At 33.4% G+C, this 15,331-nt stretch overlaps 2 protein-coding genes across 2 annotated transcripts; both read left to right on the top strand.

The window, feature by feature from the left end:
• The first annotated feature begins 1,293 nt into the window (after positions 1-1,293).
• LOC126695363 (uncharacterized) lies at positions 1,294-3,054 on the top strand. The gene is made up of 2 exons (XM_050392074.1): positions 1,294-1,713; positions 2,676-3,054. Exons 1-2 carry the CDS (start codon positions 1,390-1,392, stop codon positions 2,853-2,855), a joined length of 504 nt encoding a protein of 167 aa, XP_050248031.1. The 5' UTR covers positions 1,294-1,389; the 3' UTR covers positions 2,856-3,054.
• A 6,642-nt stretch (positions 3,055-9,696) lies between these two features.
• LOC126693972 (tryptophan synthase beta chain 1-like) lies at positions 9,697-14,668 on the top strand. Its single transcript, XM_050390016.1, has 5 exons — positions 9,697-10,083; positions 12,311-12,667; positions 13,087-13,529; positions 13,662-13,756; positions 14,419-14,668. Exons 1-5 carry the CDS (start codon positions 9,757-9,759, stop codon positions 14,592-14,594), a joined length of 1,398 nt encoding a protein of 465 aa, XP_050245973.1. The 5' UTR covers positions 9,697-9,756; the 3' UTR covers positions 14,595-14,668.
• Positions 14,669-15,331: the final 663 nt, after the last annotated feature.

A 15,331-nucleotide genomic window follows, 5' to 3' on the forward strand; every position in this document is an offset into this window, starting at 1 on the left:
AATCCATTTTCAACGATATAAATTACAACCACTCTCAATCAAACCCTACAAACCAAATTCACAATTCCAAAATTCCAATACACCCAATAACTCTTTCACAAAAAATAGACAAACATTCAAATTACTCTTTGAAGAAATTCACTCCATCTTCTTCTTAAGGGTTTTCTCTTTTCCCCATGTAGGATGTCCCTTTGGACAAAAGCCACCTATCCTTTGCAACATAATAGCTTATTTTAATTGAGTATAGAAACTAATTTGGATTCAAAATCAAACACAATTTTTAATATAAAATGTAAATAATTAGCCAATTTTTTTTTTAAAAGCATGTAACACATGGATATATATAGATACATTTAAAATTAAACACAAATTTTATCATAAAAATATAAATGATTAGTCAAATTATTTTATTTTAAAAGTAAACATAATTAGTTACATATTAAAATTCTTACCTAAATTTAATACTATTTATGATCTTTTTTTTTTTTTTTTTTAAATTTTTAATAAGATAGAACGTGTGATGATCTTTGTTGTGTGGTGATTTTGATTGAGTATATGTGATTGGTTTTTTTTTTTTTAAATTTATTTATAAATTATATAATTCATTAATATTAGATTCTTAGTATTTTGCACTCATTAATTCACTTGGCACAAAAATTAAAAAAACTTAAGTGGATCAGGTCACAAACTTAAGTGGATAATTATGATGTAGTCCCCATATAAATTTAGACATATGGCGCAAAATTGCATTCTAATTTCAAATTCTAATTGAACTTTCCCTAAACTTTATCTATTAATATATATATAAATTTAGGATATATGAATAAAATTTTAAATAATGTTAGACTATAAATTTCACCTTTAACTTTGCCTAAAATTCAATTTAGTCCTCATGTCCATATCTATTAGAAAATTGTCATTAAATGTCCTTAAACGAGACCCAAAAATGACGTCATTTTAGGGCTTATTGACGGCACAATTCTTATACAGAATGATTGAACTGAATAAAGTTGAATCTTAGATGACTAAATTGAACCAAAAAAAAGTCATTAAAACTTAATTGATTTTTAGGTAAAGTAAAAGGATTCAAGCCTTGAAATAATTAAAACCACCACTAAAAAAGCAGCAACAAACTTGAAATGTGAATCTCAAAGGGGAACACCACACTTTATTTTCTTTAGAATAATATTCTATCCTTTGTGATATGGGCCAGCTGGATTCAAGAGCCCATATAAATAGTAGACTCCGTTGAACTTTCAACGTTACAAGATCCCCATTTTGCTCTAGCTCACACAGATACAAATTACACAATCTCCAAACCACCCCCCTAAAAAAAAAAAAAACAAAAAACAAAAAACAAAAAAGGAAAGAAGAAGAACAACCTCAAAAATGGGTGCATCGCTGAAGCTGATAGACGCGGTGCTGTTTGTGTTTTTCATGGTGATCGCATTGGCAGCGCCACTGATAGACGCGCAGACTTGTCTTCCTCTGAGCTTGTTCCCTGACTTGCTCCTCGACCTCAAGAACTGGTATGCCCGCGAGTATGGAGACTATTTGGTAGCCGAGAAGCCCGATTTCTTCGTTGGGATTGTGTGGCTCGAGCTTTTTTTCCAGTGGCCGCTTTCTCTTCTCAATTTGTATGCTATTCTGGCTCGGAAGCCTTGGTTTAATACTACTTGCTTGATCTATGGGGCCTCTTGCTTAACTTCCATGGTAACTATTTCTCTTTCTCTTCTATGCTTTGTTTCGTTGGGTCCCCATAGAAAAAAAAAAGTTGAATTTTTTTACTTTGTGAGAGGTGTTAGGTTCTAGATTTTAGCTCATTATCTGGTATGCTGAATTGGGTATGTTACAAATTCTCCGTACAGTAAATTGTTGGTTGGAGTCCATGGGATCTGGGTTTCTATGGATATGAATGTTAAAGGAACATTACATACACTCACATGAAATAATTTCTGGTTTTGCGTGTTTGTATGTGTGTGAGAGAGAGAGAGATAGGCATGGTTTTGAAATTTGAACCTAAGGTAATGACTCACATTTTAAGTTTACTAGTGGTACTTAACTACCGATAAAAAAAAAAAAAAAAAAAAATTGTGGTACTTAATTATGTCAAAATACACACATTTTAGAGCAACTACAGCAGCTCCTCCAAATTTTTGTACTGTTTGGAGAGTGAACAATTAAATTTACACATTTTAGAGGAAATAAGCGAGTCTAAAAAACTATGAAAAGAAATTAGCTTTATGTGGTATGAGACGTAGAATAAAATCTAACAAAATGGTGAACTACTTTGAAAAGTTTAGATCTGATCATTCAGAAAATGTGGTTGGATAGTTCGATTCAACTCCATCCAGGATAGCATGATAATTTGTCTTTTGATTCCTCATTTTTTAGGCATGCCTCTGGGGCAGAAGCTATCACCTCCTCGATTGGTGAAGTGGCATGTATTGTGGCCATGGTAGTTTGTGTCTCAAATAGTTTTACTAATGATCCCAAAACTTGCTTGCCTAACCTTTTTAAAACTATAGTGGAATCTGGATATGGTTGGTTTATTGAACATAAAAGTCTTCTAGCTTACAAGCTAGATACATTTATATTGAACTTGTCACATATTACTTAGGAGTTAAGACTACCAATTCCTTTCTTCTTACATTTTGTGCTCATCTGAATTTCAGGTTACTATATTATCCGAACTAATTGGGTCTCACAAGGCGTCTGATAAGCTATTGATGATGTACTTCCCTTTCTTGGGTTTTGGTGTTTTAGCTATTCTGCGTGGTCTGATGCCACACTCTGGCAGGACTACTTCAACTATTGGCAAGAGACCTCTACTGGGTAGGAAAAAGAGGGTTTGAGATACTACTCAGAAACTCAAATTTTGTAACCTTCTTACCCTTTTTTGAGTGTGTTTGTTATCAGTTTGGTGATTTCCTGATTTAGGTGATGTCTTAACAAACAATTCATTGGCATTATTAGTTGGCTTAATTATCAAACCATATAAGATCTTGGAGTAAATTGAAAATGAATGGTTGGACTTGGAGTTTATTTTCCCCACATGATCCTAGAACTTGGTTTGCCTAATTGAGTTTCATTCTGTTTATCAACTATACCCTACGTTGCTTTTTTAACACCTAATTAATTGCAATTATTCTCCCAAGATCTGTGTGCTTGTGTTTACTCATGTGCATTTACATTTTGAGCTTGACCATATGAGAAATAGAATGGCATTTAGATACTCTTCAATGTGGATCTTTCACTTCCCTTTTAATTTCAACGAGGATGAAAGATCTTTGTATAAGAGAATGGCAGGTTTTACTAAAATAGAATTCCTGGGATTGTGCTAAGCAGAGTCCTAGCATGAGCAGCAGGGTCTCTCACAGCATGTTATTCTAAGCAGGAGTTCATACCTAATATTATTGCTCAACCTCTCTATGAGAAATCAGAGCTTTCTCGATGAACCTATGACCATTACACCATTATGTAAGTTGTCTAATTTCTGAAATCTAGCTGTACACTGGTTGGCCTTTTGCTTTGATCATTTGGTCAAACTCTTTCTTGCATTTGAACATTGACAAGGAGGAGGAAAAATACATCCTGCTCTTTGCTGCCATTTTATGTGATCAAATTTGACAGATGAGAGATGAGCTGTTCTTCAGTGACGAGAGTGTGGAACTGTTACAGCTACCTAGATCTATCAACCAGAGTTATTCCACTCATAAGTCAGCGTGGGATTCCTTAATCCTGCTGTTAGAGCACAAGCATAAATGATTGCCTCCCCCAAATGGATGGCTGAAGTTTAATTTTTATGCATCAGTACATGACAATGGAGTGTATTGTGCCACTGTGTATAGGGATTCTTCTGGAACATATGACATGCTTGGAGTCTTTGTCTTTGACAGCTTGGGATATGGCTGGAGAGTGGGTGGAAACAAAGGTGGCAATGGTAGTTGTCCCTGAAGCAAGGAGTTTAGGTCTCTCCAAGGTCATTTTGAAGATGTAAAGTAGGTTTGTTTTGGCAATAAAGGAAGACTCAACTAAGAATTGGGAAATAGAGGATGCCATTCATGAAGTTGAAAATATTTTATCTTCCTTTTGTAATTGGTCAATTATTTTTGCTCCTAGATTAGTCAATAGAGTGGTTCCCAAACGTGGTATGTGAGCTGTTGGTTTTAAAGCTCAGGAACTACTCCATCTCCTTTCTTTTGGGTTCATCCAAGAGGGGTTAGGCCCCTTGAGGTCTTTGTCCAGTTAAATAAAATGCAGGTTCTACTTCTATTGGTATTTTAATATTTAGTTTAGACTTTAGTAGAATTGAGTTTAGACTTTAGAGTAGCCAGGGGTCAACTCTGCACTTCGATTTTTGAAGTTGCCTGGAAAAGCTGTTGGCTGGTAGCCTAGGAGTAGTAGTAGTAAATTGTGTGCGTTTGGAAATTGTTAAAAATATGGATTTGCGTTTTGTTTTGTTTGAAAATTAACCAACTTTTAATTTTTGTAACACATTTATATAAAAAATTATATTTCTTTTTAATAAACATCATATATATTAGTCATAAAAAATAAGCAACATAGAAAATGGCTAGAGATTATCAATCATATTCAGGCAAAGCTAGGGATTTTTTTTCTAAGGGAGGTCAAGCTTTGAGAAATTTTTAATGGACTTCATTGTGTTGATTAACCATATATTTTCATATTAGTTAAAATAATCTTTTTGAGAAAGAAGCCGTGAATTCAGTTAAATAAAAGTCAAATTGGCCTGAAATACAACGTTAATATAAGAAGGAATATCTTTCATCTACAACGAAAGACAGTTAAATAAAAGTCGAATTAGCTTGAAATACAACCTTAATATAAGGAGTATCTTCCATTCATATTGAAAGACCTACGACATTTCTAGAGTTTATGATTTCTTCTAAATCTCCTTCTAGGATATATAATTGCTGATACACCAACTTCATGCACAAATTCAATGGCTCTTACGGCTGCCATTGCATTAACATCTTGGACCTGTTTAATAAAAAGAAATCTTTAACCTTTTTTTAAAGGTTCAACATCTTAAGTTCCAACATTTGTTACGAATGGTTTCCTCCACAGATTACTCACACTATAAAGCTTAAGTATTGAATTTTATAAGCTAGTTATAAAGCAAAATAAAAAAGAAACAAATTATTTGAAGAATAACTGTAAAATACTATTTAGATAAGTGAACAAAGTTAAATAATTAAGTAATTATTTTAGACCGCCACTGAACCACATGTAGTAAAATTGAAAAAACCTATATATATATAAAAAAAAAAAAAAAAAAAAAAAAAAACTAGTAAAATATGAACAGTAGTATAGCCGTAAAACACATGGCACACGGTAAACTTTTTTTGTAGCTAAAAACAACACACTGTGTTCCAAAGTAAACTACTTTACGCTTTAAATTTTTTTGGTTGGTTCTATTCTAAATTGAGGAGTAAATTGCAGTTCCTTTAGTCTTTAGCAGTAACACTAGCTAACTGGATGAACATTGAGAGAGATATACCAGAGGTTGCCGATTTGGACTAGCGCGGGAGGTTGAAGCTGAGTGGACAACCAAGGACTTATATATGCAGTGATAGAGCCATAAAATATCTTCAGAGAGGGCCAAACTAAATATACATAAAATTTATTTGTAACATGATTTAACAAATGCTATTTTCTTACATATAAAAAAAATATTATATCAAGTGTGTGAGGGTCTATTTGGATATCGCTTATTACTGAAAATACTGTAGTAAAATAATTTTTAAATGTATGGATAGTGCCGTAGGATCCAGTTTTAAAGTTATTTTTGTTGAAAAAAGTTCTTGTGGGTTCTGTGAACAGTGCACGGGACCCACACAAAAAACGCAGTCACGCGTCTGCTTTCCTTTTCAGTGCAATCCAAACGCACACTTATAGTACTTAGGTGTTGTTTTTTAGGTTTATTTTTTAAGATTTTGTCATGTGAATTTTTTCTCACGGGATGGAAGTGTATTTTTTAATTAAGTAGTCATATGGCTGAATCTTAAGAGGGGACCTAAGGAACAACTAAGATACTATATCTAAGTTTTGTCCACATATATATATATATATATATATATGTAACATTAGAGTTTAAATTATGTCTGAAGGTTTATGCCACCAATAATACAACGCCTTATCAACATTTACTAAAACAATTAATTACAACTTGCTACACATAATCCTATTTCACAAATCAAAATCTCAGCTCCTCTTCTATAGTTCAAGAACTAAGAAGAAGCACGCCTAGGCACCCCACCACCCACGCCGAAATATGCCACCACACGCTGCAATATGCCACCACAAGCTGGCCAATTCGTTGCCGTCGCCATTGTCCTATCTATTATCCCACTCTCCACAACAACAAAAACAACATATGATGTATATGGTTTAATTGGGGTTTGAGGGTAGATTTTCTGTGGGTTTGAATATAGGTTGCTGAGTTTGATGGTGTAGATAGTTTGGTGTATACCGTGGCTTAGGGTGGCAATGGGTTAGTGACTTGGTGGTTCATTGTGTGCACAAAGATAAAGATTGGATTGGTGACTTTAGGGTTTGATGATATCCAAGACTTATAGTTTATTCAACATGATCTATAAAATAATGTAGTACTCTCAAGATGGGAGTAATAAGTTTCTCTGGTGCAACAGGAACACGCTTCCTAGAGCTCAGTAGAAGTCATGTCCCTTCTTTTGTAAGAAGTTGTGTGTTTCTTTGGAATAACAAGTTATTCCAAGGCTAGTGGGTTTTGTTTTTTCTGGGGTTTAGGAAACAGATATCAATTAGAGCTTCGCCTTTTGTTCCTTCAAGAAAAGCAGTGCTTTCCGTTCAAAGTTTTTACAAGACGAAGTTGGGAGTATCTTCGAAGTTAGGTGTTCATGAAGATGGGAGTAGGACTGAATCGGTGAAGGTGAAGCACAAAGCTCAGGGAACAGCGCACAGTCCAACGGCGGTGCTCAACACTGTGAATCCAAGGGATGCTATGAGTGAGCAATTAATGGATGAAGCCGTTAATTTGGATGCTCCAGAAGTAACGCATATAGTAAGGAAACATACAAAGGGTGTAATCAATGTCTCATTATCAACCCCACAATTTTCGGGTAATCATAATATCGAGAATCAAGGGGCAGTTTTTTCAGCCAAAGAATTTGATGCCAAAATAAATGAGATTGATTCAAAGATGGGAAAATTTGATCACATTATCTGCATGACCTAACCAAGCAATATTTCCCAAGATATCTTAAGTGAGGCACGTGAGAAGCATGTGTTAGCCAAACCACAATCCCAACGGCAAGTGTTTAATATGGTCAATATTCCAGACAAGGAAAAAAACGCAACAACAACAAAGAAGGGTAATGAGCCAGATAAGTCTAATCAGCCTCCACACTATGCCATTTGGAAACCACCTCCATGGCTGATCCTGAAGGTGAACTCTGATGATGCAATTTTCCAGGAACAAAATTCTGTGGATGTTGTTTTGGATACGGGAGGTGGATTAGTGTTGTTTTGGAGATCGACTATTGATGTAATTGTGGAGGGTTCGAGCACAAATTATATCGATACAATGTTTCAAGAAGAAGATAGGGCAGGGATTGGAGTGATCATCTGAGAATGCCAAGGAAAAGACTTGGCACACATGGTCGGAATCATCCCTCTCCCCCTAACTGTCATAGAGCTTGAAACTTTGGCTATATTGAAGACTTTACAGTTTGATGCTGATCTGAGTTTGGAAGATGTCACCCCAGAGGGAGTTTCAGAGATTGCAATGAACTCTTTGAATGCAAATTCCCAGTCTTTAGAATCCTTTGGTTTACTTAGTCGTGATGTTAAATGTTTTGCAAGTCTATTTCATTGTATTAGGTTTTCACATGTTCGTAGAGAAGGATTGTTGTATTCTCACATTAAGAGAAACGACAATGAGATTGTTCATAGTCTAGCTAAAAATGCATTATGCATACCAGATTTTCAAGTATGGATGGAAGATGTCCCATCTCATATTGGTTCGATTTTACAATTGGATGTAGTTGTTTTTTATTAATAAAATCCATAAGTTTCTTTCTCAAAAAAAAAAAAAAAAAAAAAAAAAAAAAAAAAAAACATGATCTGTGAAATTTTCAATTGGGTCACTTTTGAATTGCTCTATTTTAGAGGAAATTTATTGTATTTTTTGTTGTATTTTGGGGGTTACATGAAACAAGTTTTGTAAATTTCATTATTGGTGTAATGTGTAAACGAAGGGGTTTACGCCACATCCAGGCACAATGTAAACTCTTAACATTAATAAAACTAATGGATTTTTAACTCATAAACTTGAAATCCACATTCATTGTTTCTTCTAAAAGGAAAAAAAAAAAAAAGTCTTTATCTCTAATTTTCTATATGAAAAATTAAAAAAAGTAAAAAATAAATAAAGGAAGATTTTAATAAAAATATTTACTTATATGTATATATATTTTATACAAGGAGAAATTATAAGATCCACATGGTGGAGAAGTGATGTGGTCCACCATTTCACTAAAAAACTTCAACCTATTTAAAATTGTTAATTATAAAAAATTTTTAAATAGAAATTAATTACTGACTCAGCAATTTTAAACAAGTGGAAGTTTTTTAGTGGAATAGTGGATAAGTGATGTGATCCACCAGAGGACTCTATAATTTCTCTTATATGAGATAGAAATTCTAATCTACTCTAATTTAAGTATATATGTGTGTGAATTCTTTCCTAGAGACTTGAACCCCGGTTTTTGCCCCCTACATCAGAAAAACACTTATACTTGTGGAGTGACCATCGCACTAAGGGTGTGTGGTGGTTACTTATATGTTTCTAAAAATATGCTATTGTGGTATAAAAGTAATTAGAGAGGGAAAAAGAAAAAGTGCATTAATAATATATAAACTTTTCCATTTTTATAAAATATATTAAATGCACTTTAAATTAATGAGTTATGTATGGTATAAGAGTAATTAGAGAAAATAAAAATAATGCATTAGTCATCTATATAAATGTGTTACATATTTTTAGTAAAAATCAAGGAGGGCCATTATTTAAATTTACATATATATATATATATATATATATTTTTTAATTACCAAATTTATAAGAGGGAGGGGGGATTTTTGAAAAGTTAGGAAGGACCCTAGCCCCCCCCCCCCCCCCTTCGCCCTTGGACTCATGGTGAGGCAACCGATGGCTCAACTCATTATAGATGTAGGATTTGTAAGAAGTAATGACCTATTTTCGATTTTTTTTCCCTTAAATGGAAGAATGTCAATGTTTAAAAAGTTGTTATAATATCTTGTACCTATTCATCTAAAGAAATAAAAGATTAAAATTGAAGAATAATCTTGTAATTTAAATGTTTGGCACATCTTGAGTGTTATTAAGGAAAACATTCAAGTTTTAAATAATTTTTTTCTGTTGTAACCATTGAATTATCAAAAATAAAAAATAAAAAATTGAAGTCTATTTTGGATGAAAACATCAACCTCTCTTGCTTTCCTTTAATGACAACAATACATTACCCTTGTCCTCATTTCTCTACAATCATAACCTCATACTTATTTGGTCATTCCAAATTTGATCCATTCACCAACCTTCACGGCTTCACCAACCTTCTTACAAATATATAAAATCCTAGTAAAAATCCAAACTGCATGCATCTACCAAACCCTCCAAAGTACAACAAAAAGTAGGTTCATTCTCTCTCTCTCTCTCTCTCAACGACCAACATGGCCATTTCCACAAACCATGTTACGTCTCTTTCCAAACCATGTATCTCTTCCTTCACCACCCTCAAAGTCCTGTCAAAACCCAACAATTATTTCCATCTGGGTCGATCAGAATTCAAGCGTTCTTCCATCTCTTGCAACGTCACAGCTGAAGCTTCAACCCTTACCATCAATGCCAAAGAGAATGATTTCAAAACTTTACAGAGACCTAATTCTGTGGGTAGGTTTGGAAAATTTGGTGGAAAGTACGTCCCTGAAACTCTTATCCCTGCTCTCACCGAGCTTGAGGCCGCATATCATGCCATTGCAGTCGATCAAGATTTCCAGGTTTGAAATTCTTTTTCATTTAAATTTGTTTCTATATCAATGATTTCTTTGTGTTTTGAATATTTCAATGGCAAATGTTTCTTTCTCATGTATGTATGTACTGATGTACATGATATATATATATATATATATGTGTGTGTGAGTGTGTGAGAGAGAGAGAGAGATAAAGATAATTAGGAAATCAGCTTAATTAATTAATATATTAATTTTTGTAATTGAAAGTGAGATTCTTTACTTGGAACAGTATCAATTATGCTGCTCCATAATGGCTTCAGTTCCTGCCTTCAGCCATATAATTTCAATGGGAAACTCAAATGGATTGTTATTAAACATTGAATTCCAAAATCTTTAGCCTGTAATATATGTAACAAAACAAGATTAAAAACTTGACATGTGTGGCTGAGGTCAGGGATGGAATCAGGATTTAAGCTTGGGGAAGCCAAAGTTCTTTGTTCAAGAATTTTTAAAAGTTGGAATTTAATAGTTTGATACTAGAGGTTGACAATGATGCATTATTAGCATTAATTTAAAAAAAAAATCAATAATAGATATTTATAATCAAGTGTTTTGTAAGTCAATTAGCACGACTTAATATTTTCAAGGTCTGAATGGGGTTAGACCAATTCTTTATTCTATCCACATTATAATTTTTTTTTTTAGAAATCTATTTATTCTTTTCACATAATTCTATACTTAATAACTTCATAGTGCTATATAAAAAAGATTCTAAAAAAAAAAAAAAAAAAACAAAAACTGTAATTAAAAGTTAAAAGTTCAAATTCATGTTTAGTATTACATTAATAAAACAACTAAAATAATGGTTAATCAACATCATGCACTAAGCGAAAAAAAGGCTGAGACAATTATTGGTGTCTTGGTTAAGGATTTTTTTGTTATACTTGGTTAAGGTTGAGGTAGCATAAAGATGTGAGATCTTTTCCTTTAAAAAATTGCCATTTTGAAAAGGTAGTAAAAAAAAAAGAAAAGAAAAAGAGATTTGTTAAACAATCATGTGATAATGAACGGTAACTTTGAGTTTTCAACTATGTAAATAATAAAGTTTTTCCTATCATCATATTAATTTAGTTATGGCACAAAGTTTATTACCAATAGACTAATCACACACATGCTCTAGTGGTAGTTTAGGTAAGGCATAAAATAGTAGGTTGTAGTTGTTTCACACGTGTATTACATTTATGCATGCATGCTAAGTGTGTCCCAAAGTTAATAAAATATTAAAAATTAATAAAATTCTATCATTAAAAAAATATATATATATATATATATATTTTCCACAAGTTGTGTTAAAAGAGTAGTAGCTCTTTAAAAAAATAAATTTTTTTTCATAGATTGAGTTAAAGACACCAACTAATCCAAGTTGCTAGTGACACTAATTGGTGCATGGATGGAGTGATTAGCAGCATAGGAGTTGTCTCTGTGACTATGGGGTAAAGTTATTTGAGAGGGACAAAAACTCTCAAATGAGAGGTAGAAATTAGGTAAAGATTATTGGGTTTTTGTGATTTGTTTTGCTAGGATTTATAATTTATTTTTATTTTTTACTTAGATTGTGTCCAAAGATTTTTTTATTATTATCTGAATATGTGAATTGTTTTGTAGATTTTCCTTGTTGTTCGGATTTGTAAATTGTCTAAATGTTTAACTAAAAGTTTTTCTTGATATTCTTGGGACAACAAGACAAGGGATGATTTGATTTTTTTTTTTTTTTTGGTTAGCTTGTAAATTGTTTGAAGAGGGGGGCCAAGTATATTAATTTTAGAACCAAAAGCATATTTTTTATGCTAATATATATACTAGAATTGTTTTTTTAAAGTATATTGTTTTTTTTTTTTGGTTTCTAACCATTTCTTTATAATATGTTATGAACACTATTTATAATTACAAAATTAATGGAGCTTAGTGTATGTTTGGATATATGTCCACGTCTGGCGTCTAACATTTCACTTTTTTTTTTCATTGAGAAGTATGTTTCAGTGTTTTCTAGTGGGTCTCGTGCACTATTCACAGCACCTATAAACCTCTTTTTTTAATAAAAATTTTATTAAAAATGAGTCTCACGGTACTATTAACACATTTAAAAATTATTTTGTTATAATGTTTTTAGTTTTCAGTAAAATAAGCGATACTCAAACACATAGTGTAAATTTTCTTTTTGATATTTGTTGTTGTCATGCTTATTTTTCTATAATGGTGTTTTTTATTGTAGAAAGAACTAGAAGGAATATTGAAAGACTATGTTGGACGTGAAAGCCCTCTTTACTTTGCTGAGCGGCTTACAGAACATTACAGACGTCCTAATGGCGAGGGCCCTCATATATATTTGAAGAGAGAAGATCTTAACCATACTGGATCTCACAAAATCAACAATGCAATTGGTCAAGTTTTGCTTGCCAAACGTTTGGGGAAAAAGCGTATAATTGCTGAAACAGGAGCTGGTCAGCATGGAGTTGCCACTGCTACTGTATGTGCTCGATTTGGTTTGGAGTGTATTGTCTACATGGGTGCCCAAGATATGGAAAGGCAAGCCCTTAATGTTTTTAGAATGAAGCTTCTGGGGGCTGAGGTTGGTTTCTTTTACTGTTTCAAAGTTTGTTTTAATTATTTTAGAATGAACCATTAGTGCTTCACTTTTGAGTCTCATTTATCTTTCTAAAATTTGTTGGATTTTGTGGTGACAGATAGCATAGAATGAAGTTTCAGTATTTTGACTAGTATGAACTTTTTAAATTTACTTACGTCACAGTAGCATAGGTATGATTGATCTTTGCAGCTTTAGATGTCTTATGGTGGCATGTGGATACCTTTGAGTTGATTTAATACTGCATTGATTAAGGTCTATTGGGTTCACAAGCTTCCTGTACTTAACAGTAAAACTCTTGCCGATATAGGTGGAAAATCCTTTGGCATGATATGTTTATGTAGGCTATATGTAATTTATCCTGGGATTGTGATTCTTATTATCACACTCATATCCTGGTGCAGGTTAGAGGAGTCCATGCTGGGACAGCAACTCTTAAGGATGCTACATCAGAGGCTATTCGAGATTGGGTAACTAATGTAGATTCAACGCATTATATCTTGGGGTCTGTTGCAGGGCCACATCCATATCCCATGATGGTCAGAGAATTCCATGCAATAATTGGGAAAGAAACAAGAAGACAGGCGTTGGAAAAATGGGGTGGGAAGCCAGATGTGCTGGTTGCCTGTGTTGGTGGAGGTTCTAATGCAATGGGACTCTTCCATGAATTTGTCGATGACTTCGATGTCAGGCTCATTGGTGTTGAGGCTGCAGGTCATGGATTAGATAGTGACAAGCATGCGGCCACCTTGACAAAAGGAGAAGTTGGAGTATTGCATGGGGCTATGAGCTTTTTGTTGCAAGATGATGATGGACAAATAATTGAACCTCATTCAATTAGCGCTGGGTGAGAATCAGCACGAAAAATCTCGTTTCTTATTGTTCATGAATTGTGTCTCTTTACCACTTTGTAGTGTACACAAATTGATTTTTTATTTTTTATTTTTTTCTGTTTTCATTTTATATTGATAAAATATAGTTTGGATTACCCTGGCGTTGGCCCAGAGCATAGCTTTCTAAAGGAGAGAGGGCGTGCTGAATACCACAGCGCAACTGATGATGAGGCTTTAGAAGGTATGGAAATTATACCTTTTGAGTACTTTCTTTCCGGGTGTCTAAGAACTTTTGTGTGTGTGCGCGCAACCTATGCTGGCATTGTTGAATATGTTTATAGAAGAATGAATGGGCTCATTCTCAAAATCACCTCCAGTGATTCATGAAAATTGTGCCTATTTTGATCCCAAATTGAAACTAGTTTAGTGAATTGGTGGTGTCACATGTATCACACACAACTTTATGGTTTTTAAACTTTCATCATAATAGTTGTATCATCAGAATAATGTGTTTGTGAATCAATTGGATAAATTGGCACTAACATGGACTCTACCCTTGATTAGGTATTATTGCAGTTAAAATATGTTTTCTTGGATTCACTAAATCATAGAATCTCCATGATAGTACTCTAAAAAATCCTTCCCTTAAGAAGGTACTCAAATGGGTTAATTATTGGGCATGTTTAACAATATTTCATCTCATCAATATTGTCAAAAGTTTTGTAACTTAATAGCATTGCTTGGTCTCCTTTATAGGGTACAAATCTCCGCTCTTCCATTGTAACAATCAAATTATCATAAAAAAAAACATTTCATTAGTATCCTACTTGTTTGGTGATTTTGGTTGCCAGTGAGTTTTCTTATTTGCAATAATCAGTGACATATTAGTTCTTTCTCATGCAGCCTTCAAGAGAGTGTCCAGATTGGAGGGCATAATTCCAGCTCTGGAGACATCACATGCATTGGCTTACCTAGAGAAGCTTTGTCCTTCTTTACCAGACAAAACAAAGGTAGTCCTGAGCTGCAGTGGCAGGGGTGACAAAGATGTTCACACAGCCATTAAACATTTGCAAGTTTAAGGGTAGCTTTTTTGCCTCCTTGTAGTCTCCAATATCAGGACAAATGGATTATTGAAGCTTCTTATATTTAAAATTAAAACTGAGCTCCCCTTCTAATTGGGAAAATCAGTAGGAAACTATGCTGTATGTGGACTGTCATTTTACTAAGACTTTTAAGTCTAATAAAAGTTATACCACATATTGTTCAAGTAATGTCATGTCAGAGAAGATATGTGTTTGTCGAGATCAGTTCTGTGTAAAATGGGCTCTATCCAATAATTGTGTACTTGAGAGTTATAGTTGTTGTTGTTCTCAGTATAGTTTTCGTCTGCTTAAATTAGGGAAAGCTGCGAGAAAAAAATTGTCAGGCTAAGGACCTTTGATCTTGATACTTATCCAAGAGATTGACTTAAAATTTTCCCAAAAATGATGACTTGCAGAATATTGAAGTGTGATCAGAACAGGTTACTAAAACCATCATTTATAAAAGCTTTATACTTGATTCCAAACACTCCATATTGGCATACAATGCCTTCAATATTAACTGATCTATGAGGCATCTTGTATCCTGCCATGTTCGATTTAGCATTGTTGAGCACGGTTGTTGTCAAGTTCTATTGTGATGCATTTGGATGTCATGATTTAAGTATGCGGATTTGGATTTGAGTGATTAAAATCCAAATACTTTATTTGGATAGTTTTAAAAGATCAATGATTTGAATTTATCACATCCACCAAAGATTTTAAACTTTCAAAAT

The sequence above is a fragment of the Quercus robur genome, chromosome 8 (genome assembly GCF_932294415.1).
Source record: "Quercus robur chromosome 8, dhQueRobu3.1, whole genome shotgun sequence".
Taxonomy (NCBI): Eukaryota; Viridiplantae; Streptophyta; class Magnoliopsida; order Fagales; family Fagaceae; genus Quercus; species Quercus robur.

What these genes read in the sequence shown, in the direction of transcription:
- LOC126695363 (XM_050392074.1), top strand. Translation starts at nt 1,390, where the DNA reads ATGGGTGCATCGCTGAAGCTGATAGACGCGGTGCTGTTTGTGTTTTTC. An exon ending in CCTCTTGCTTAACTTCCATG is followed by an intron (nt 1,714 to 2,675) that starts GTAACTATTTCT and finishes TCTGAATTTCAG; the next exon opens with GTTACTATATTATCCGAACT.
- LOC126693972 (XM_050390016.1), top strand. Translation starts at nt 9,757, where the DNA reads ATGGCCATTTCCACAAACCATGTTACGTCTCTTTCCAAACCATGTATC. An exon ending in TGAAGCTTCTGGGGGCTGAG is followed by an intron (nt 12,668 to 13,086) that starts GTTGGTTTCTTT and finishes ATCCTGGTGCAG; the next exon opens with GTTAGAGGAGTCCATGCTGG. An exon ending in CCTCATTCAATTAGCGCTGG is followed by an intron (nt 13,530 to 13,661) that starts GTGAGAATCAGC and finishes GATAAAATATAG; the next exon opens with TTTGGATTACCCTGGCGTTG.